Source organism: Anomaloglossus baeobatrachus, chromosome 5 (assembly GCF_048569485.1).
Source record: "Anomaloglossus baeobatrachus isolate aAnoBae1 chromosome 5, aAnoBae1.hap1, whole genome shotgun sequence".
In the NCBI taxonomy this organism is placed as follows: Eukaryota; Metazoa; Chordata; class Amphibia; order Anura; family Aromobatidae; genus Anomaloglossus; species Anomaloglossus baeobatrachus.
This window is the reverse complement of record NC_134357.1, coordinates 90,217,648-90,240,741: the sequence shown is the minus strand read 5'-3', so window position 1 is coordinate 90,240,741 and position 23,094 is coordinate 90,217,648. Positions and strand designations below refer to the sequence as shown.

General features: G+C 51.2%; 1 protein-coding gene across 1 annotated transcript in view; it reads right to left on the bottom strand.

Moving 5' to 3' along the window:
* The window catches only part of CCDC6 (coiled-coil domain containing 6), a 111,574-nt gene that overhangs the window by 21,478 nt on the left and 67,002 nt on the right, over window positions 1–23,094 (bottom strand). The window contains exons 5-7 of the mRNA XM_075352343.1: window positions 10,984–11,144; window positions 2,148–2,304; window positions 99–199 (exon numbers count right to left, since the gene is read on the bottom strand). Of these exons, the coding sequence (XP_075208458.1) occupies window positions 99–199; window positions 2,148–2,304; window positions 10,984–11,144 (419 nt within the window). The remainder of the gene's footprint in view (window positions 1–98; window positions 200–2,147; window positions 2,305–10,983; window positions 11,145–23,094) is intronic.

The following is a 23,094-nucleotide window of genomic DNA, read 5'->3' as shown; positions in this document are numbered from 1 at the left end:
AAAAAGGTCAATTTTCTATCACAGGTCTACAATAAAAGACATGATGCAGCGCTCATTGACAGCGATAAATGTTTCTAATTATTAATCTAACAACTTACCAGGAGAAATGGGTCTGCTGGAACTTGGGGATGGTGTGTAGGGTATTGGGCTGGACACAGTGCGTGGCCTTAATCCTTGTGCAGACATTTCATTAAAATACCTAAATAAAGAAAGTTTAATATCGGCTGTAATGTTGTGCTGCACATTATAAGAAGACAAGACAGCTATGCCACCGGCAGCAATCCAATACACTATTGTGATGATTTCATGGACGGCACAGGGTGGTTGGACTTGGACATGACCATCATTAACAATCAGAGCTATTTTATGATCCCTAATGAAAATGATCAGGGATATGGTAGTAAAACTTTGCTAATGATGCAATTATAGAGTTTGACATGGGGCAATAGAATCTGGAGTAGCGTTCAACAAGGCCAATTCTTTTTTTCCCTGGGAGATACATATTGCCAGATACAGGTCTTCCTATAGAGATTGGGCTTGTCCCAGTGGATTTTTCTGTCTATAGGGAATCGGAGAATATAGCTATTGACCAAATAAACAGTCGGTCAACGCAACCTTAGGCCCCCTTCACACGTCCATGTCTCCGGTACGTGCTAGGTCCGTGCCCGTATGTACCAGAGACACGGGCACACGTATACCCATTAAAATCAATGGGTATATGTGCACGCACGTGTTCTGCCAGTGGCCCGTGCCTCCGTGTGGAGCAGACGTGTGCCGTGTGCTCCACACGGATGCATGTCAGTGTTTTTCCGGCAGCATGGTCCCGCACACGTACCACACGGAAGTAGTGTGGATGCGGGTGCACGTGACTCGCGCCGGCGAAACACACGTGGAATTGTAAAAAAAAAAAAAAAAAAAAAAAAAAAAAAAAAACAAAAAAAAAACAAAACACTCACCTCCACGAGTCCTGCAGTCTCTGCCGCGGCTGTCCCCTGCATCCGACCCCCAGCAGCATCAGTGGGGCGTGGCCTGTGCCAGACGCTGTCATTCAGCACCACAGACAGCGCCGGATTATGCAGGTAGGCGGGGCTTTCCGTTCTCCGTGTGTTATTACGTATAACACACGGTGAACAGGAATGTGCCACAAACACGGCACACGGGGAGCTAACCACCCCTTTAACACATACGTGAAAAAACTGATCGTTTTTTTCACGGACGTGTGAAGGGGGCCTTAGACAAAGCAAACTGAAGAATAGGGTACACTTTGAAAATTAAGATGGAAACATCTATGTGTGAATCATTTGCCCTTAAAGAATATTTTCATCCAAATGGTTACTCTTCACTCTTGCTAATTATGGGTAAGTGTACTCAGCACTGCTGGGTACTGGATCAAGCATGGGGTGCTCGGGAATGCTCGAGGGTGTTTCACAGGTGCTCAAATGTGTTGTTCAAGAACATTGAACACAAAGTGCAGGCTCGCTTCACTGAATGATGGGAGCCGGCACCCCAGTGAGCCATTTGCAGTCCGAAAGGCTCTCACTGGGGGTAAAAACAATATCAAATGTAGTATGAAAAGGAAAAAAAAAAAAAAACCCTGCCCTCCCCTGGAAATGCTCAGTTTATGGCTGTATGGGGGCAGAGGCCCAATTATTGACTTACAATATACCTGTTACTCGAGTTGAGCCCTTTTAAAGTGTCCGACGTGCTCAAGTTCATTCATTATTACTAGGGATGATCGAATACCTCAAATATTCGGCTTCGCCAAATAATAGTCGCCGCTATTAGAATATTCGATGCGCAATGCAAGTCTATGGGAAGCCTGAATAGTTCCGAATAGTTGTTATTCGGGTTTCTCATAGACTTACATTGCGCATCGACTATTCGCGAATAGTTGAATAGCGGCGACCTAGTCGGAAAATATTCGTGAAGCCAAATATTTGAGGTACTCGATCATCCCTAATTATTACTACTCGTCCATTATTAACCCTTACATTTTTATCCACCAGTACAAAATTATAGCTCATCAGAAGGTTATATTTTTTTCCCCACAAAGCACGAGCATGACAAGTGGGTGATGGCTGTGATGAAGGGGATGAATAATGACGGCTCAGTACTACTATGCATCATAATGGACTAAGATACCCAACCTCTCGTCATCCATCTCTAAGCTGGATTCGCTCTCGGACAGCTGCCTGCACAGGGCCTCCCGTCTTTCCATTTCCCGCTGCAGTTTTCTTTGAAGCCTTAAGTTTTCTTCCCTCATGTGGCGTTCCTCCTCCAAGTACTGGGCCATTTTCTCAGTGTCTGCATCAGATAAAAGTAATTAAATCAAAATGTTAAACTAATTAAAAAACAACAACAAATTTTATTATAACACACACAAAGCCGCAAACTGGATCAAGGTGATCTTTCTGGCACAAAAGGAAACATCTGTTTATGGAGTTAAACACCCGGGAAACAGCAATGCCTGTGTGAGTGACAGCCGCAATGTAGAAATGCAGAACTCTATACTTTCATGGTGTGGGCAGAGGTTACCAGTGACTGACATTTTAGATGTGGTCAAGTTCACGCCAGGCCCTATAGTTTAGCTACATTTAAAACTTGCAAGACTAAATCTATTTGATCTAGAGGTCGGCCATCTATAAAGCGGCTGATTCACTTCCACCGCTTCATGAAACCCATCATCAGATAAAAGCAGATGACACAATCTGATAAGCACCAAAGAGAGTAACCTGTTATCATCTGAAAATACCAAGTAAACAAAGTATTCAAGGACGAAACCAAGAGCAAGTGTCACAGATCATCCTCCGCTTCATTAATCATCCATGCCTGAACAGCACTGAAGACTTAGTGCCTCCTTCACACAGTTTATTTTTGATGGCCATGGATTTTTTTTTCTTCATAAAAAAAAAATAAAAAATATAATAATCTTATATAAAAAAAAAAAAAATTGGGTGCATTTTCCTGTAGTATAGAAAAGTCTATAGGAAACAGCCTCATCCAGAGCATGCTGTGTTTTGAAAATGCACAAATTCCCCAAAAAATAAACCAAAAGTCTGAAAAAAGTTATGCACCCAATAACTGAGCTCAGCTGAAGTAGACCTGACCAGAGGCCAAGATCACAGATTAGCTGAAGCGCTTGTGAATGTGATAACGCTGCAGACAATAAGCATCCGGGAGCAGTGACTGGCAACTCCAGCGCTGTCTCCGGTTGAGAACCGTAACAAACTTCAGCCGTAAGAAGAAGGGAATTTTGTTACTTACCGTAAATTCCTTTTCTTCTAGCTCCAATTGGGAGACCCAGACGATTGACGATTGGGTGTATAGCTACTGCCTCCAGAGGCCACACAAAGTATTACACTAAAAAGTGTAAGGCCCCTCCCCTTCTGCATATACACCCCCCGTGGGATCACGGGCTCCTCAGTTTTAGTGCAAAAGCAAGAAGGAGGAAAGCCAATAACTGGTTAAACAAATTCAATCCGAAGGAACATCGGAGAACTGAAACCATTCAACATGAACAACATGTGTACCCGAAAAAAACAAAAATCCCGAAGGAAACAGGGCGGGTGCTGGGTCTCCCAATTGGAGCTAGAAGAAAAGGAATTTACGGTAAGTAACAAAATTCCCTTCTTCGGCGCTCCATTGGGAGACCCAGACGATTGGGACGTCCAAAAGCAGTCCCTGGGTGGGTAAATTAATACCTCAAGTTAGGGCCGTAAAACAGCCCTTCCCTACATGGAGGCAACCGCCGCCTGCAGGACTCTTCTACCTAGGCTGGCATCCGCCTAAGCGTAGGTATGCACCTGATAATGCTTGGGAAAGTGTGCAGACTCGACCAGGTAGCTGCCTGGCACACCTGCTGAGCCGTAGCCTGGTGCCGTAATGCCCAGGACGCACCCACGGCTCTGGTAGAATGGGCCTTCAGCCCTGATGGAACCGGAAGCCCAGCAGAACGGTAGGCTTCAAGAATTGGTTCCTTGATCCATCGAGCCAGGGTGGATTTGGAAGCCTGCGACCCTTTACGCTGACCAGAGTCAAGTACAAAGAGCGCATCCGAGCGGCGCAGGGGAGCCGTGCGGGAAATGTAGATTCTGAGTGCTCTCACCAGATCCAACAAATGCAAATCCATTTCATATCGATGAACTGGATGAGGACAAAAGGAAGGTAAGGAGATATCCTGATTGAGAAGAAAGGGGGATACCACCTTAGGGAGAAACTCCGGAATCAGGCGCAGCACTACCTTGTCTTGGTGAAACACCAGGAAGGGAGCTTTGGCTGACCGCGCTGCTAGTTCGGACACTCTCCGAAGAGATGTGACCGCTACCAGAAAGGCCACTTTCTGTGAAAGTCGAGAAAGTGAAACATCCCTCAGAGGCTCGAAGGACGGCTTCTGGAGAGCAATTAGTACCCTGTTCAGATCCCATGGGTCTAACGGCCTCTTGTACGGAGGGACAATGTGACAAAACCCCTGCAGGAACGTGCGTACCTGAGGAAGTCGTGCTAGGCGCTTCTGAAAGAATACAGACAGCGCTGGGACTTGTCCTTTAAGGGAGCCGAGCGACAAACCTTTTTCCAAACCAGAGCAGGAAGGAAAGAAAAGTAGGCAATGCAAATGGCCAGGGAGACACTCCCTGAGCAGAGCACTAAGATAAGAATATCTTCCACGTCCTGTGGTAGATCTTGGCAGACGTCGGCTTCCTAGCCCGTCTCATGGTGGCAATGACGTCTTGAGATAATCCTGAAGACGCTAGGATCCAGGACTCAATGGCCACACAGTCAGGTTCAGGGCCGTAAAATTCAGACAGAAAAAAACGGCCCTTGGGACAGTAAGTCTGGCCGGTCTGGTAGTGCCCACGGTTGGCCGACCGTGAGATGCCACAGATCCGGGTACCACGACCTCCTCGGCCAGTCTGGGGCGACGAGGATGGCGCGGCGGCAATCGGAGCTGATCTTGCGTAGCACTCTGGGCAACAGTGCCAGAGGGGGAAACACATAGGGTAGCTGGAACTGCGACCCATCCTGAACTAAGGCGCCTGCCGCCAGAGCTCTTTGATCGTGAGACCGCGCCATGAAAATCGGGACCTTGTTGTTGTGCCGAGACGCCATTAGGTCGACGTCCGGCATCCCCCAGCGGCTACAGATTTCCTGAAACACGTCCGGGTGCAGAGACCATTCCCCTGCGTCCATACCCTGGCGACTGAAGAAGTCTGCTTCCCAGTTTTCTACGCCCGGGATGTGAACTGCGGATATGGTGGATGCTCTGTCTTCCACCCACATCCGAATCCGCCGGACTGCCTGGGAGGCTTGCCGACTGCGTGTTCCGCCTTGGTGGTTGATGTATGCCACCGCTGTGGAGTTGTCCGACTGAATTCGGATCCGTTTGCCTTCCAGCCACTGCTGGAAGGGTTGCAGGGCAAGATACACTGCCCAGATTTCCAGAACATTGATCTGAAGGGTGGACTCTTGCTGAGTCCACGTACCCTGAGCCCTGTGGTGGAGAAAGACTGCTCCCCACCCTGACAGACTCGCGTCTGTCGTGACCACCGCCCAGGATGGGGGTAGGAAGGACTTTCCTTTTGACAATGAGGTGGGAAGAAGTCACCACTGAAGAGAGTCCTTGACCGTCTGAGAAAGGGAGACGTTCCTGTCTAGGGACGTCGACTTCCCATCCCATTGGCGGAGAATGTCCCATTGCAGTGGACGCAGATGAAACTGCGCGAAAGGGACTGCCTCCATTGCTGCTACCATCTTCGCTAAGAAGTGCATGAGGCGTCTTAAGGGGTGTGACTGGCCTTGAAGGAGAGACTGCACCCCCGTCTGTAGTGAACGCTGTTTGTCCAGCGGAAGCTTCACTATCGCTGAGAGAGTATGAAACTCCATGCCAAGATATCTCAGCGATTGGGTCGGGGTCAGAATTAACTTTGAAAAGTTGATGATGCACCCGAAACTCTGGAGAGTCTTCAGCGCAACGTTCAGGCTGTGTTGGCATGCCTCTTGAGAGGGTGCCTTGACAAGTAGATCGACCAAGTAAGGGATCACAGAGTGACCCTGAGAGTGCAGGACTGCTACCACTGCTGCCATGACCTTGGTGAAAACCCGTGGGGCTGTCGCCAGACCGAAGGGCAGGGCTACGAACTGAAGATGCTCGTCTTCTATAACGAATCGTAGCAAACACTGGTGCTCTGGAGCAATCGGCACGTGGAGATAAGCATCCTGATGTCTATTGATGCTAGGAAATTTCCTTGAGACATTGAGGCAATGACGGAGCGGAGGGATTCCATCCGGAACCGCCTGGTTTTCATGTGTTGAGCAGTTATAGGTCCAGAACGGAACGGAAAGAGCCGTCCTTTTTTGGCACCACAACCAGATTGGAGTAAAAACCGTGACCTTGTTCCTGCAGAGGAACAGGGATTACCACTCCTTCTGCCTGCAGAAGAGCATCGGCTCGGTCGGGAGGTGGGGAAGTTCTGAAGAATCGAGCCGGAGGACGAGAACAGAACTCTATCCTGTACACGTGAGACAAAATGTCTCTCACCCACCGGTTTTTGACCTGTGGCAGCTAAATGTCGCCAAAGCGGGAGAGTCTGCCACCGACCGCAGATGCGGAGAGAGAGGGCTGAAAGTCATGAGGAAACCGCCTTGGTAGCGGTTCCTCCGGCTGCCTTCTTTGGGCGTGATTGAGCCCGCCAGGAATCTGAGCCCCTCTGAGCCTTTTGAGTCCTTATGGACGAGGAAAACTGGGACCTGCCCGAGCCTGGAAAGGATCGAAACCTCGACTGTCCTTTCCTCTGTTGGGTTTTGTTTGATCTGGGCTGGTGTAAGGAAGAATCCTTACCCTTGGACTGTTTAATGATTTCATCCAATCGCTCACCAAACAGTCTGACACCAGATAATGGCAAACTGGTTAAACACTTTTTGGAAGCAGAATCTGCCTTCCATTCCCTTAACCACAAGGCTCTGCGTAAAAACCACGGAGTTGGCGGACGCCACTAACGTACGGCTCGTAGAGTCCAGGACAGCATTAATAGCGTAAGTCGCAATGCAAACATATGCGAGGTTAAGGACGCCATCTGCGGCACAGATATACGTGTGCCAGTGTCCACCTGCGCAAGACCAGCTGAAATAGCTTGGAGCGCCCATACGGCTGCGAATGCCGGAGCAAACGACACGCCGATAGCTTCATAGACAGATTTCAACCAGAGGTCCATCTGTCTGACAATGGCATCTTTAAGTGAAGTCCCATCTTCCACTGCAACTATGGATCTAGCCGCAAGCCTGGAGATTGGGGGATCCACCTTTGGACACTGGGTCCAGCGCTTGACCACGTCAGGGGGAAAGGGATAACGTGTATCCTTAAGACGTGTGGAGAAACGCTTGTCTGGATAAGCGTGGTGTTTCTGGACTGCTTCTCTGAAGTCAGAGTGGCCCAAAAAAGTACTGAATTTACGCTTGGGATACCTGAAATGGAATTTCTCCTGCTGCGAAGCTGACTCCTCCACTGGAGGGGCTGAGGGAGAAATATCCACCAGTCTATTGATGGACGCTATGAGATCGTTCACCATGGCGTCACTATTAGGAGCATCCAGATTGAAAGCGATCTCAGGATCAGAATCCTGATCAGCTACCTCTGCCTCATCATACAGAGAATCCTCTCGCTGAGACCCTGACTAGTGTGTGAAGTCGAGGGTCTCTCCCAGCGAGCTCGCTTAGGCTGACTGGGACTGTCGTCCGTGCAGAGCCTTCAGCCTGGGATGTATGGGACCCCCTTGGAGCACGTATTAGTTCCAACTGAGGGAGACCGGGGGGCATTGTTCAACAGTGCCCATTGTCTGAGTCACCGGCCTGGACTGCAAGTTTCTAGAATCTTGGTCATAGTCCCAGACATTTTATCCGCAAAAAACTGCAAACTCTGTCCTCTGGACCGTTTCACAGGTGGCTCTCTCTGGGCCACCACTAGCAGAGACTCTACCCAATGGGGGTTAGTGTAACCTGCCGGTAACACAGCCTCACATGCGGTACAGACAGCATAGAAAGCCTGTGCCTTGGCACCCTTGCTTTTCTGCGGACGACATGCTGTTGTCTCCTCAGAGCAATCCAGGGGTATCTAGCCAAGAAGCGACCGTACAGTGCAAATATAGGTACAAGCATAAAGTACACAAAACACTGTGGCACTAGTGGGGTCAGCACCAAGGTGCTGCTTACCGCCCGCTTAAGCGGGTGTGTGGTCGCCAGAATCCCTTGACCGGGTCTCCCAGAGCCTGTGTCCGTTCTCCAGCTTAGACTGCATGCAGGAATGGCTGCCGGCGTCCTGTGAAGAGGGGCGGGCCGTGGGCGTGCCCCAGACAACGAGCGGGAAACTGGCGTCCCACTGTGCCCAGTGAGGGGGCTGGAGTATGTAAATAAGACTCCAGCCCTCGGTGCTGACCATTGTACAGCGTCCCGCCCCTTCCCTGACTGGCAGGCCCGGGAGCGGGAAGGAAACGAAACTAGGCCGCAAAAGCCGGGGACTCGATTTATAAGCGCTGCCGTCGTAAAAGCACGGTCAGCGCGGAAGTCCCCGGCGCACCACAAGTCTCATCCGCGCCGCAGCTTCTAGCAGCGGCCGGCGCGGCAGTTTCCCACACATTAACTCACTCAGCTAAGCTGCAGTGAGTATAGCCCCAGCGCGCAGCGCTGTTGTCCCCGGCGCACTAACACACCCAGCATGCTGGTGTGTGTGTGCGTGGTCTGTACGGGGACACAGAGTACCTTAACGTTGCAGGGCCTTGTCCCTGACGATACTCAGCTCCATTCCAGCAGGATCTCCGGGTCTGTGGATGGAGCCCGGCCTCAGAGCCTGGAGGCCGGTAAGATCCCACTTCACCCAGAGCCCTCAGGGGGATGGGGAAGGAAAGCAGCATGTGGGCTCCAGCCTCCGTACCCGCAATGGGTACCTCAACCTTAACAAACACCGCCGACAAAAGTGGGGTGAGAAGGGAGCATGCTAGGGGCCCTAGTATGGGCCCTCTTTTCTTCCATCCGACATAGTCAGCAGCTGCTGCTGACTAAACAGTGGAGCTATGCGTGGATGTCTGACCTCCTTCGCACAAAGCATAAAACTGAGGAGCCCGTGATCCCACGGGGGGTGTATTTGCAGAAGGGGAGGGGCCTTACACTTTTTAGTGTAATACTTTGTGTGGCCTCCGGAGGCAGTAGCTATACACCCAATCGTCAATCGTCTGGGTCTCCCAATGGAGCGCCGAAGAAAGGATTTCTGTAACCAGAAAGCCCCTTCAAATGTGCACATTGCTGCTGAGGTTTTGCTGGGAAATTTCAATAGCAAATTCTTCATGTGTGTAGATACACCCTTATTATTGGCTAATGGCTTGCCCCTTGTCAAAAAACAAACATACACTTCGTTAAAAGCACACCGATCACCAGGATTTTCATATATAACCTAAAGCCAGTGCTATACTCACGCTATCATGGTGATAGTATATATATCTTTAGTTGTGAGATTAGATGTATACTTTCTAAAATACAGGCAAGTAAAGTTTGTGAAATACACTGTTATTCGACGTGAGGTGCAACGGAATATACCTTTAGGTTGTCAGCTGCCCAGCCTGTCAGTCCTGCCCGTTATTTATGCTAATTCTATTCTAGAATCGTTTTACTTTGTGACTAGAAGGACCTTGCTGATGTCAAACGTAAGTGACTAGAAGGTGCAGGATCAACATAGTTGATACCAGGAAGCAACATTATTTTTCTGTTGGCTGAGGCCCCACCCCTTCTGGTCACATGGGTATGACATCAGCACAGGTCCTTCTAGTTACTTACTAAAATGAATCTATAATAGAATTAGCATAAATACCAGGGAAAGGACGGTCAGGCAAGGGGGCGGGAATCACTATGAATACCCACCCCAGCTATCAGCTGATTGGCAGCTGCTGCCACTCAGGAACCTGCTCATTTTACAAACTTTACTTGCTTGTGTTTCAAAACCTATACATCCTAGCTGACAACTAAAAGTATGTATAGAATCAGCCTGATAGTGCCAGTATAGCACTGGCTTTAGCTTATATATGAAAATCCTTTTGAATGGTGCGCTTTAAGCAAAGTGGATAAGTTCATGAAGAAGGCGAAAGTCAAATACTTCACACACTAGTGTGATATATTTGCATGTTTAGTCTGCACATAAAGCACCATGGGAATTGGGGTGATAAGTTTTGTGCTATAGAGCGGCGGGTGGTCCTAGTACTGTGTCTGGACACAAACTGACATATGGGTAAAATAAATCAGGGTGGATGAAGTCTTTGCTTTATAAATACTTTGCATTACACTGAAATTAGAGTTGCAGAACACATAACTAGCGATGGGCGAGCATACTCCCACTGCTAGTTACTCTTACTTAATCGAACATTGGGGTGCTCCAACACTAAAGTAACGAGTATAATGGAAGTCAATGGGAAGCTTGAGCAGCTCAATCGAGTAACGCACTGTGGCAAGCACGCTTGCTCATCTATCACTAGTTATAACACATCTAATCATTATAAGCAGCTGACAAGTTTGTCACTAACAGTCAGAAATCATCAGAGAAATCTAAAAATCCTGACAGATCTCTGCAGAACTGAATTCAGCACTGGGGAACAATACATTCTGCAATTCAGGATCAGCATGAGAAGACAATAGTATGTGGTAATAAAGTGGCTTTTTATGAAGAATTTTGCTGTAGAAATGCTGAGGACGTAATAAAAATGTTACCGTAGCACTGCAAAAAAGACTGACTGAAACGTGCTGCGCCAGATGATCAATTTAGGCTGCAGATTTTCTCTGCATCATGTGAGATTTTGTATAAGTTCATCCACTCAGCAATATTGTAATATGCAAATTTTCAATTTGTGTCTCTGTCCCATGTGGGCATAACCCCCATAACACAACTGCAGGAGGCACAGATAGGTGATGAGGCTGGAGGGAGTCAGATGGCCTGATTCCAGGGCTACTTACGCTGTAGCTGTGCGGCTCTCAGCTGCTTCTTTAATCTTTCTACTTCATTCTTAAGAAAACGTATGTGTCTCATCATGTTTTCTGGAGAGTCGATCTCCATCGATATGTCTCGAGGTGATGGTGGAGCAGACACTGGTTGGTCTAATTTTTCCTGCAAAATTCTAGAGAACATACAGTTAAAAGGCTTTGGACATTAGAAACATAGCATCTAATAGGTGCACAATAAAAAAGTGAGATCAGGCTTAGCTACAATGAATCCATAATACATTAAAACTAAATCAACATAAAGCCTAAAGTTTGTAGTTCTCCCCCACATTCCCTGAATGCAGACTATATGCACACAAAAAAAAAAAAAAAGGGGTAGAGGAGGGAGGTGCAGCTGCAGGTTCCATTCAGGGGGGAGGGGGGGGTGTTGGGGAAGTCGCATACATAACACAGCTTATTCAGCTTTTTCTCTAGACTCTACTATGGACACGTACGCCAGCTATGAAATCTCTAGAAATAGTTCTTGTGGAAATGAGGTTTTGACATGTTAAATTCAACTGACCAAAATTCTCTCCTCAAGCATGTCTTGTTGGGAGAGGAGAGGGACGGTCAGGAAACCTCCATACACATAAGAAGTGATGTGTTCAACAGATTGTTTCTTGTGAGGATGACCGGTACAAGTTTTCCAAAGTTTTGCGTTTGCTGGTCAAGAAGGGAATTTTGTTACTTACCGTAAATTCCTTTTCTTCTAGCTCTTATTGGGAGACCCAGACGATTGGGTGTATAGCACTGCCTCCGGAGGCCACACAAAGCAATTACACTAAAAAGTGTAAGGCCCCTCCCCTTCTGGCTATACACCCCCAGTGGGATCACTGGCTCACCAGTTTTAGTGCAAAAGCAAGAAGGAGGAAAGCCAATAACTGGTTTAAACAAATTCACTCCGAGTAACATCGGAGAACTGAAAACCGTTCAACATGAACAACATGTGTACCCGCAAACAAACCAAAAATCCCGAAGGACAACAGGGCGGGTGCTGGGTCTCCCAATAAGAGCTAGAAGAAAAGGAATTTACGGTAAATAACAAAATTCCCTTCTTCTTCGGCGCTCTATTGGGAGACCCAGACGATTGGGACGTCCAAAAGCTGTCCCTGGGTGGGTAAAGAAATACCTCATGTTAGAGCTGCAAAGACAGCCCTCCCCTACGGGGAGGCAACTGCCGCCTGCAGGACTCTTCTACCTAGGCTGGCGTCCGCCGAAGCATAGGTATGCACCTGATAATGTTTGGTGAAAGTGTGCAGACTCGACCAGGTAGCTGCCTGGCACACCTGTTGAGCCGTAGCCTGGTGTCGCAATGCCCAGGACGCACCCACGGCTCTGGTAGAATGGGCCTTCAGCCCTGATGGAACCGGAAGCCCCGCAGAACGGTAGGCTTCAAGAATTGGTTCTTTGATCCATCGAGCCAGGGTGGCTTTGGAAGCCTGCGACCCTTTGCGCTTACCAGCGACAAGGACAAAGAGTGCATCCGAACGGCGCAGGGGCGCCGTGCGGGAAATGTAGATTCTGAGTGCTCTCACCAGATCTAACAAATGTAAATCCTTCTCATACCGATGAACTGCATGAGGACAAAACGAAGGCAAAGAGATATCCTGATTAAGATGAAAAGAGGATACCACCTTCGGGAGAAACTCCTGAATGGGGCGCAGCACTACCTTGTCCTGGTGGAAGACCAGGAAGGGAGCCTTGGAAGACAGCGCTGCTAGCTCAGACACTCTCCGAAGAGATGTGATCGCTACCAGAAAAGCCACTTTCTGTGATAGTCTAGAAAGTGAAACCTCCTTCAGAGGCTCGAAGGGCGGCTTCTGGAGGGCAACTAGTACCCTGTTCAGATCCCATGGATCTAACGGCCGCTTGTACGGGGGAACGATATGGCAAACCCCCTGTAGGAACGTGCGCACCTTAGAAAGTCGTGCTAGACGCTTCTGAAAAAAGACGGATAGCGCCGAGACTTGTCCTTTAAGGGAGCCGAGCGACAAACCTTTTTCTAACCCAGATTGCAGGAAAGAAAGAAGGGTAGGTAATGCAAATGGCCAGGGAGACACTCCCTGAGCAGAGCACCAGGATAAGAATATCCTCCACGTTCTGTGGTAGATCTTAGCAGACGTGGGCTTCCTAGCCTGTCTCATGGTGGCAACGACCCCTTGGGATAAGCCTGAAGACGCTAGGATCCAGGACTCAATGGCCACGCAGTCAGGTTGAGGGCCGCAGAATTCCGATGGAAAAACGGCCCTTGGGACAGTAAGTCTGGTCGGTCTGGTAGTGCCCACGGTTGGCCGACCGTGAGATGCCACAGATCCGGATACCACGCCCTCCTCGGCCAGTCTGGAGCGACGAGTATGACGCGGCTGCAGTCGGATCTGATCTTGCGTAGCACTCTGGGCAAGAGTGCCAGAGGTGGAAACACATAAGGGAGCCGGAACTGCGACCAATCTTGCACTAGGGCGTCTGCTGCTAGAGCTCTTTGATCGCGAGACCGTGCCATGAAGGTTGGGACCTTGTTGTTGTGCCGGGACGCCATTAGGTCGACGTCCGGCCTTCCCCATCGGCGACAGATTTCCTGAAACACGTCCGGGTGAAGGGACCATTCCCCTGCGTCCATGCCCTGGCGACTGAGGAAGTCTGCTTCCCAGTTTTCTACGCCGGGGATGTGAACTGCGGATATGGTGGAGGCCGTGGCTTCCACCCACATCATAATGCGCCGGACTTCCTGGAAGGCTTGCCGACTGCGAGTCCCCCCTTGGTGATTGATGTATGCCACCGCTGTGGAGTTGTCCGATTGAATTCGGATCGGCTTCCCTTCCAGCCACTGCTGGAAGGCTAGTAGGGCAAGAAACACTGCTCTGATTTCCAGAACATTGATCTGAAGGATGGACTCCTGCTGAGTCCACGTACCCTGAGCCCTGTGGTGGAGAAAAACTGCTCCCCACCCTGACAGACTCGCGTCTGTCGTGACCACCGCCCAGGACGGTGGTAGGAAGGATCTTCCCTGTAATAATGAGGTGGAAAGGAGCCACCACTGCAGAGAGTCCTTGGCCGTCTGGGAAAGGGAGACTTTCCTGTCCAGGGATGTCGACTTCCCGTCCCATTGGCGGAGAATGTCCCATTGAAGTGGACGCAGATGAAACTGCGCAAACGGAACCGCCTCTATTGCCGCCACCATCTTCCCGAGGAAGTGCATGAGGCGTCTTAAGGAGTGTGACTGACTTTGAAGGAGAGCCTGCACCCCCGTCTGTAGAGACCGCTGCTTGTCCAGCGGAAGCTTCACTATCGCTGAGAGAGTATGAAACTCCATGCCAAGATACGTTAGTGATTGGGTCGGTGACAGATTTGACTTTGGGAAGTTGATGATCCACCCGAACGCCTGGAGAGTCTCCAGTGCAAAATTCAGGCTGAGTTGGCATGCCTCCTGAGAGGGTGCCTTGACCAGTAGATCGTCCAAGTAAGGGATCACAGAGTGTCCGTGAGAGTGCAAGACTGCTACCACTGCTGCCATGATCTTGGTGAACACCCGAGGGGCTGTCGCCAGACCAAATGGCAGAGCCACGAACTGAAGATGGTCGTCTCCTATCACGAAGCGCAGAAAGCGTTGGTGCTCCGTAGCAATCGGCACGTGGAGATAAGCATCTTTGATGTCTATTGATGCTAGGAAATCTCCTTGGGACATTGAGGCAATGACTGAGCGGAGGGATTCCATCCGGAACCGCCTGGCGTTCACATGCTTGTTGAGCAGTTTTAGGTCCAGAACAGGACGGAAGGAGCCGTCCTTTTTTGGAACCACAAAGAGATTGGAGTAAAATCCTCGCCCCCGTTCCTGAGGGGGGACAGGGATCACGACTCCTTCTGCTCTTAGAGAGTCCACCGCCTGCAGCAGGGCATCTGCTCGGTTGGGGTGTGGGGAGGTTCTGAAGAACCGAAGTGGAGGCCGAGAACTGAACTCGATTCTGTACCCGCGAGACAAAATGTCTGTTACCCACCGGTCTTTGACCTGTGACAGCCAAATGTCGCAAAAGCGGGAGAGCCTGCCACCGACCGAGGATGCGGAGGGAGGCGGCCGAAAGTCATGAGGTAGCCGCCTTGGAAGCGGTTCCTCCATTTGCTTTCCTGGGGCGTGAATGAGCCCGCCAGGAATCTGAGCTCCCTTGTCCTTTCTGAGTCGTTTTGGACGAGGAGAATTGGGCCTTGCCCGAGCCTCGAAAGGACCGAAACCTCGACTGCCACTTTTTCTGTTGAGGTTTACTTGCTCTGGGCTGTGGCAAGGAAGAGTCCTTACCCTTGGACTGTTTTATGATTTCAGCCAATGGCTCACCAAACAGTCTGTCTCTAGATAATGGCAAGCTGGTTAAGCATTTTTTGGAACCAGCATCTGCTTTCCAGTCCTTTAACCATAAGGCTCTGCGCAAAACCACAGAATTGGCGGCCGCCATAGAGGTACGGCTCGTAGATTCTAGGACAGCATTGATAGCATAGGTCGCAAACGCAGACATTTGCGAAGTTAGGGACGCCACCTGCGGTACTGCTGGATGCATGATAGCATCCACCTGTGCTAAACCAGCTGAAATAGCTTGTAGTGCCCACACGGCCGCGAATGCTGGAGCAAACGACGCGCCGATAGCTTCATAGACAGATTTTAACCAAAGGTCCATCTGTCTGTCGTTGGCATCTTTAAGTGAAGCGCCATCCTCTACTGCGACTATGGATCTAGCCGCAAGCTTGGAAATTGGGGGATCCACCTTTGGGCACTGGGTCCAGCGTTTGGCCACTTCAGAGGGAAAAGGATAACGGGTATCCTTAGAACGTTTAGAGAAACGCTTGTCTGGATGAGCGTCGTGCTTCTGGATTGATTCTCTGAAGTCAGAGTGGTCCAAAAAAGCACTTAATTTACGCTTGGGATACAGGAAATGGAACTTCTCCTGCTGTGCAGCTGCCTCCTCTGCTGAAGGAGCTGGGGGAGAAATATCCAACAGTCTATTAATCGCCGATATAAGGTCATTAACCATGGCGTCACCATCAGGGGCATCCAGATTGAGAGGGGCCTCAGGATTAGAATCCTGATCACCGTCCTCAGTCTCATCACAGAGAGACTCTTCTCGCTGAGACCCTGAGCAGTGTGATGACGTCGAGGGTCTTTCCCAGCGAGCTCGCTTAGGCTGCCTGGGACTGTCATCTGAGTCAGAGACTTCAGCTTGTGATGCTTGAGACCCCCTTGAAGTACGGATTAGTTCCAACTGAGGGGGACCGGAGAGCATAGACACAGCAGTGTCCATGGTCTGAGGAACTGGCCTGGCCTGCAAGGTCTCCAGGATTTTTGTCATAGTCTCAGACATTTTATCAGCAAACACTGCAAAGTCTGTCCCCGTCACCGGGGCAGGGTTCACAGGCGTCTCTGCCTGGGCTACCACCACAATAGGCTCTGGCTGACGAAGTGCCACTGGGACTGAACATTGCACACAATGTGAGTCATTGGAGCCTGCCGGTAGATCAGCCCCACATGCAGTACAAACAGTGTACACAGCCCGTGCCTTGGCAGCCTTGCGTTTTGCGGATGACATGTTGCTGCCTCCTCAGAGCAGTACAGGGTGTCCAGCCAAGAAGCGACCTTACAGTGCACTATATATATATATATATATATTACCAAGAAAGAAGTACACTAATATATCACTGAGGCACTAGTGGGGCCAGCACTACTGTGCTGCTTACCGCCCGCTTAGGAGCGGTGTGTGGTCGCCAGAAATCCCTCTAGTCTGGGTCTCCCAGAGCCTGCTGCCTTTCCCCAGCCAGATCGCATGTGTAATGGCTGCCGGCGTCCTTGTGGAGAGGGGGGGCGGGCCCTGGGCGTACACCGACGAAGAGCGGGAAGTCTGCTTCCCCCTGTGCCTAGTGAGAGGGCTGGAGCATGTAAATAAAGCTCCAGCCCTCGGCGCTGCCAATTGAGCAGCATCTCTCCCCTACCCTGATTGACAGGGTGGGGGCGGGAACGAAGCGGCGCTAGGCCGCAGAAGCCGGGGGCTAAAGTTAGAAGCGCCGCCGCCGTAAAAGCGCGGTCGGCGCAAAGTCCCCGGCGCACCACAAGTCGCAGCTGCGCCGCCGCTCCAGGAGCGGTCGGCGCAGTAGTTCCCAACATGTAACGTCACTCAGCAAAGCTGCAGTGACCTAACCCCAGCGTACAGCGCTACTGTCCCCGGCGCACTATAACGCTCAGCAAGCCTTGAGAGTGTCCGTGCCTGCCGGGGACACAGAGTACCTGAAAGTTGCAGGGCCTTGTCCCTGAACGGCACTCCCGCTCCAAATCCAGCAGGTTCTCTGGGTCTGTGGATGGAGCCCGGCCCCAGGGCTTGGGGGCCGGTAAGATCCCACTTCCACAGAGCCCTCCAGGGGATGTGGAAGGAAAGCAGCATGTGGGCTCCAGCCTCTGTACCAGCAATAGGTACCTCAACCTTACAAGCACCACCGCGGGTGAGAAGGGAGCATGCTGGGGGCCCTATATGGGCCCTCTTTTCTTCCATCCAATAGAGCCAGCAGCTACTGCTGACTACAAACAGTGGAGCTATGCGTGGATGTCTGACCTCCTTCGCACAAAGCAGAAAACTGGTGAGCCAGTGATCCCACTGGGGGTGTATAGCCAGAAGGGGAGGGGCCTTACACTTTTTAGTGTAATTGCTTTGTGTGGCCTCCGGAGGCAGTGCTATACACCCAATCGTCTGGGTCTCCCAATAGAGCGCCGAAGAAACAGATTTTTTTTTCTTCTTTTTTTTCATGGGGGAGTGGGGAAGGGGCGGGGGGGGGGGGTCTTTTGTCCCCTGACAAATACAGTATCTTTATTGTATTTTAACCACAAGGGTTTATATCTTTATTGTGTTTAGTCTCCGCATTTTTTTTATAAGAATTTGTACCCCAAAAAAAAGGGTTTTTATTTTTTGTTTTTACATGTGTTGCCCATGACTAGACCTGCCTTGAATAAACTCCAGCACCGCTGCCTCTATTGTGAGCGCTGATGCAGTGCTGTGCGTACAGGAAGATCACAAATGCAGACACAGGAAAATACAGTATCTGCCTTCTCTTGTGGGTGCAAAAAAGAGAATTTTGTTTACTTACCGTAAATTCTTTTTCTTATAGTTCAGTATTGGGAGACCCAGACCATGGGTGTATAGCTTCTGCCTCCGGAGGACACACAAAGTACTACACTAAAAAGTGTAGCTCCTCCCTCTGAGCATATACACCCCCTGGATGACCATATCCAGCCAGTTTAGTGCAAAAGCTGAAGGAGGACATCCACCCACAAGTAGAGATAGAGTAAAACCCGGAACAACCGGAACCTCTGTCTACAACAACAGCCAGTGAAAACACACGGAACAAAAACTGCCAACAGGCAACAGGGAGGGTGCTGGGTCTCCCATGTCGGAACTATAAGAAAAAGAATTTACGGTAAGTAAACAAAATTCTCTTTTTCTTCATCGGTCCTTATGGGAGACCCAGACCATGGGACGTCTCAAAGCAGTCCATGGGTGGGTAATAAACAGAACTGCGAAGTAGGCAAAACCTAACTTCACAAATGGGCGACAGCCGCCTGAAGGATGCGTCTGCCCAAGCTCGCATCTGCCGAAGCATGAGCATGCACTTGATAGTGCTTCGAAAAGGTGTGCAGACTAGACCAAGTGGCAGCCTGACAGACTTGCTGAGCCGTAGCCTGGTGCCTGAAAGCCCAAGAGGCACCGACAGCTCTGGTCGAATGCGCCTTAATCCCCGATGGGGGAGACACCCGAGTACATTGGTAGGCATCGGAGATGGCCGACCTAATCCAACGAGCTAGGGTCGGTTTCGAAGCCGAAAGACCCTTGCGCTGACCTGTGGTCAGCACAAAAAGAGGTGCACCGCCTGAGAGCAGCGGTGCGTGACACATAGATCCGGAGCGCCCGCACCAAATCTAAAGTATGCAACGCTTTCTCAAAGCGATGCACAGGGGCCGGACAAAGGGAAGGCAATGAAATGTCCTGGTTAAGGTGGAAAGGAGACACCACCTTAGGGAGAGTCCGGAGTCGGACGGAGGACCACCTTGTCTTGGTGAAAAACCAAAAAGGGTGACTCCGAAGAGAGCGCAGCCAAATCAGAAACTCTCCTGAGAGAAGTTATGGCCACCAGAAAGACCACTTTCTGTGAGAGGCGAAACAAAGGAACCTCCCTAAGAGGTTCAAAGGGGGGTTTCTGTAAGGCAGTGAGGACCAGATTAAGGTCCCAGGGATCCAAAGGCCGCCGGTATGGAGGAATGATGTGAGATGCGCCCTGCATGAAGGTGCGCACCTTGGCCAGTCGGGCGATACGCCGCTGGAACAACACTGACAGAGCCGAGACCTGTCCCTTGAGGGAATTGAGGGATAGTCCTAGCTGCAGACCGGACTGTAGAAAAGACAGGATGGTCGGCAAGGAAAAAGGCCAAGGAGCATGGCCGGAAGAGCGACACCAGGACAGGAAAATCCTCCAAGTCCTGTGGTAAATCTTGGCCGAGGAAGACTTCCGAGCCTGAGTCATAGCCGGAAGCCGTCAGGATCCAGGACTCAAGAGCCACGCCGTCAATCTGAGAGCCGCAGAATTCTGGCGGAAAAACGGACCTTGAGAGAGAAGGTCTGGGCGTTCCGGGAGATGCCACGGCACCTCTACGGACAGATGGAGCAGGTCTGGGTACCAAGCTCGCCTGGGCCAGTCTAGAGCAATGATTATGACCCGACTGCCCTCCATCCTGATCTTGCGCAGGACTCTGGGCAAGAGAGCTAGAGGGGGAAACACGTAAGCCAGACGGAACTGGGACCAATCCTGAACCAGCGCGTCCGCTGCCAAGGCCTGAGGATCGTGGAAGCGAGCCACGTAAACCGGGACCTTGTTGTTGTGCCGGGATGCCATTAGGTCCACTTGCGGAGTGCCCCACTTGCGGCAGATTGACCTGAACACTGCCGGATGCAGGGCCCACTCGCCGCTGTCCACGGTTTGACGGCTGAGATAATCTGCCTCCCAGTTTTCTACGCCTGGGATGTGGACTGCGGATATGGTGGACTTGGAGTCCTCCGTCCACTGAAGGATGCGTTGAACCTCCAACATTGCCAGGCGGCTGCGAGTCCCGCCCTGGTGATTGATGTAGGCAACTGCTGTCGCGTTGTCTGACTGGACTCGAATGTGCTTGCCCGCCAACAGGTGGTGAAAGGCTACGAGAGCTAGGAGCACAGCTCTGATTTCCAGCACATTGATCGAGAGGGCTGATTCGGACGGAGTCCAAGTGCCCTGTGCTCGGTGGTGGAGAAATACTGCTCCCCAGCCGGATAGGCTGGCATCCGTGGTGAGAATCACCCAGGACGGGATCAGGAAGGAGCGTCCCTGAGACAGAGAGAGGGGCCGAAGCCACCACTGAAGAGAGCTCCTGGTCTGTGGCGACAGAGCCACCAACCTGTGCAAGGAAGAAGTCCGCTTGTCCCAACAGCGGAGAATGTCCAGCTGCAGGGGACGCAGATGGAACTGGGCAAAGGGAACCGCTTCCATTGACGCCACCATCTGACCCAGCACCTGCAGGAGGTGCCTGATGGAATGACGGCGGGGCCTCAACAGAGAGCGCACCGCCAGATGGAGGGACTGCTGTTTGACTAAGGGCAGCTTCACAAGTGCCGGCAGAGTCTCGAATTGCATCCCTAGGTACGTAAGTTTCTGTGTCGGGGTCAGAGTGGACTTGGGCAGATTGACAAGCCACCCGAATTGAACAAGCGTGGTGAGAGTGAGCGAGACACTCCGCTGACAGTCTGCACTAGATGAAGCCTTGACTAGAAGGTCGTCCAGGTAAGGAATCACTGCCAACCCCTGGAGGTGCAGAACCGCAACCACTGCTGCCATGACCTTGGTGAATACTCGAGGGGCCGTGGCTAACCCGAAGGGGAGAGCCACGAATTGGAAATGTTCCTCTCCGATTGCAAAACGCTGGTGTGAAAACGCAATTGGCACATGCAAATAGGCATCTCTGATGTCGATGGATGCTAGAAAATCTCCTTGGGTCATTGAGGCAATGACTGATCGCAGAGATTCCATGCGAAAGTGCCACACCTGAACATGCTTGTTGAGAAGCTTGAGATCCAGGATGGGCCGGAAGGAACCGTCCTTTTTGGGGACTAGGAAGAGATTTGAGTAGAAACCTCTGAACCGTTCCCGGGCGGGAACCGGTACAATTACTCCGTTGGCCTGCAAGGATGCCACGGCCTGGGAGAAGGCGGCAGCCTTGGAGCAGGGGGGAGTGGACAGAAAAAATCTGTTTGGCGGGCTGGAAGAGAATTCTATCCTGTAGCCGTGGGAGATGATATCCCGCACTCACTGATCGGAGACGTGTTGAAACCACACGTCGCCAAAGTGGGAGAGCCTGCCACCGACTAAGGACGTTGCTGGCGCGGCCAGATAGTCAAGAGGAGGCTGCCTTAGTGGCAGCGGCTCCTCCGTTCTTCTGGGGACGCGGCCTCGTGCGCCAGCTGGTTTTTCGATCCTTGGCTGAGTTAGTGGACGAGGCAGAGGGCTTAGAGGATGACCAGTTAGAGGAACGAAAGGAACGAAACCTCGACTGGTTCCTGCCCTGTACAGGTTTCCTGGTTTTAGTTTGTGGCAAGGAAGTACTCTTCCCGCCAGTAGCTTCCTTAATAATTTCATCCAGTTGTTCACCGAACAGCCGGGACCCAGCAAAAGGGAGCTCAGCAAGGTACTTCTTGGAAGAAGCGTCTGCTTTCCACTCTCGAAGCCACAAGATCCTGCGGATCGCGAGGGAATTAGCGGAAGCCACCGCCGTGCGGTGAGAGGCCTCCAGAATGGCAGACATGGCATAGGATGAAAAGGCCGAAGCCTGGGAAGTTAAGGCAACCATTTCGGGCAGAGAGTCCCTGGTGAGGGAATGCATCTCCGCCAGAGAAGCAGAGACGGCCTTAAGAGCCCACACTGCTGCAAAAGACGGGGGGAACGAGGCCCCTGCCGCTTCATATACAGATTTGGCCAGCAGGTCAACCTGGTGGTCAGTGGAATCCTTAAGTGAGGTGCCACCCGCCACAGATACAACTGTCCGGGCTGAGATTCTAGACACCGGAGGATCCACCTTAGGTGAATGAGCCCACTCCTTGACCACCTCTGGTGGAAAGGGAAAACTGTCATCAGAACTACGCTTTGGAAAGCGTTTGTCAGGACAGGCCCTGGGTTTGGTCACAGTGGCCTGAAAACTGGAGTGGTTACAAAACACTCCTTGCTCTCTTAGGTGAGGTAAACTGGTGTTTTTCTACCAGAGAGGCTTGTTCCTCTGACACTGGTGGATTGAGGTTCAGTACGGAATTAATGGACGCAATTAAATCACTAACATCCGCATCACCTTCGGTTAGATCAATGGGGTACATAGAGGTAGCGTCCGAGCCCACAGTAAAGGCATCCTCCTCGCCCTGCGATTCAGCTCGTGAATCAGAGCCGTGGTACGAGGAAGGAGAAGAGTCCCTGCGTCTCCGTTTAGGAGGACGGGGTCTGGGAACAGAGGAAAAATCCTCTGTGAGCTCTGCAGAGCGAGTCGGAGCAGCAGAGGCGCCCTGAGAAGGGGGCTGATGCATGGTCAGCAGAGTCCGGGATAGCTGTCCCATGGAGTCGGCAAAGGACTGGGAGATCGCATTAGAAAACGATGCTACCCAAGCCGGGGGTTCAGCCACCGGGGCCGGAGCAGCCGGAGGGACCACTGGGGAGACTCTAGGCTGAGGCACCACCATGTTAGAGCAGGCATCACAATGTGGATATGTGCTCGGTTCAAGCAGTATGAGCTTACATGGAGTGCATATAGCATATAGCTTAGCAGACTTGCTCCTAGTGACAGACATGCTGCTGAGGTGGAAACTCTGCAGTAACGTACACACTCCTTCAGAATTACCCCCAGAGAGTGTATAAGAAAGTCCACAACCAGAGGTTGTGGCTTACCAGACCGTTTAGTGTGCCCTCCGGTTCCACAGCTTGGACCCCCAGACAGTTTGCAGAGCTGCTGCAGCCAGCGCCGATCAGCATGTGAACGCTGAGAAAATGGCGCCGGAGTGA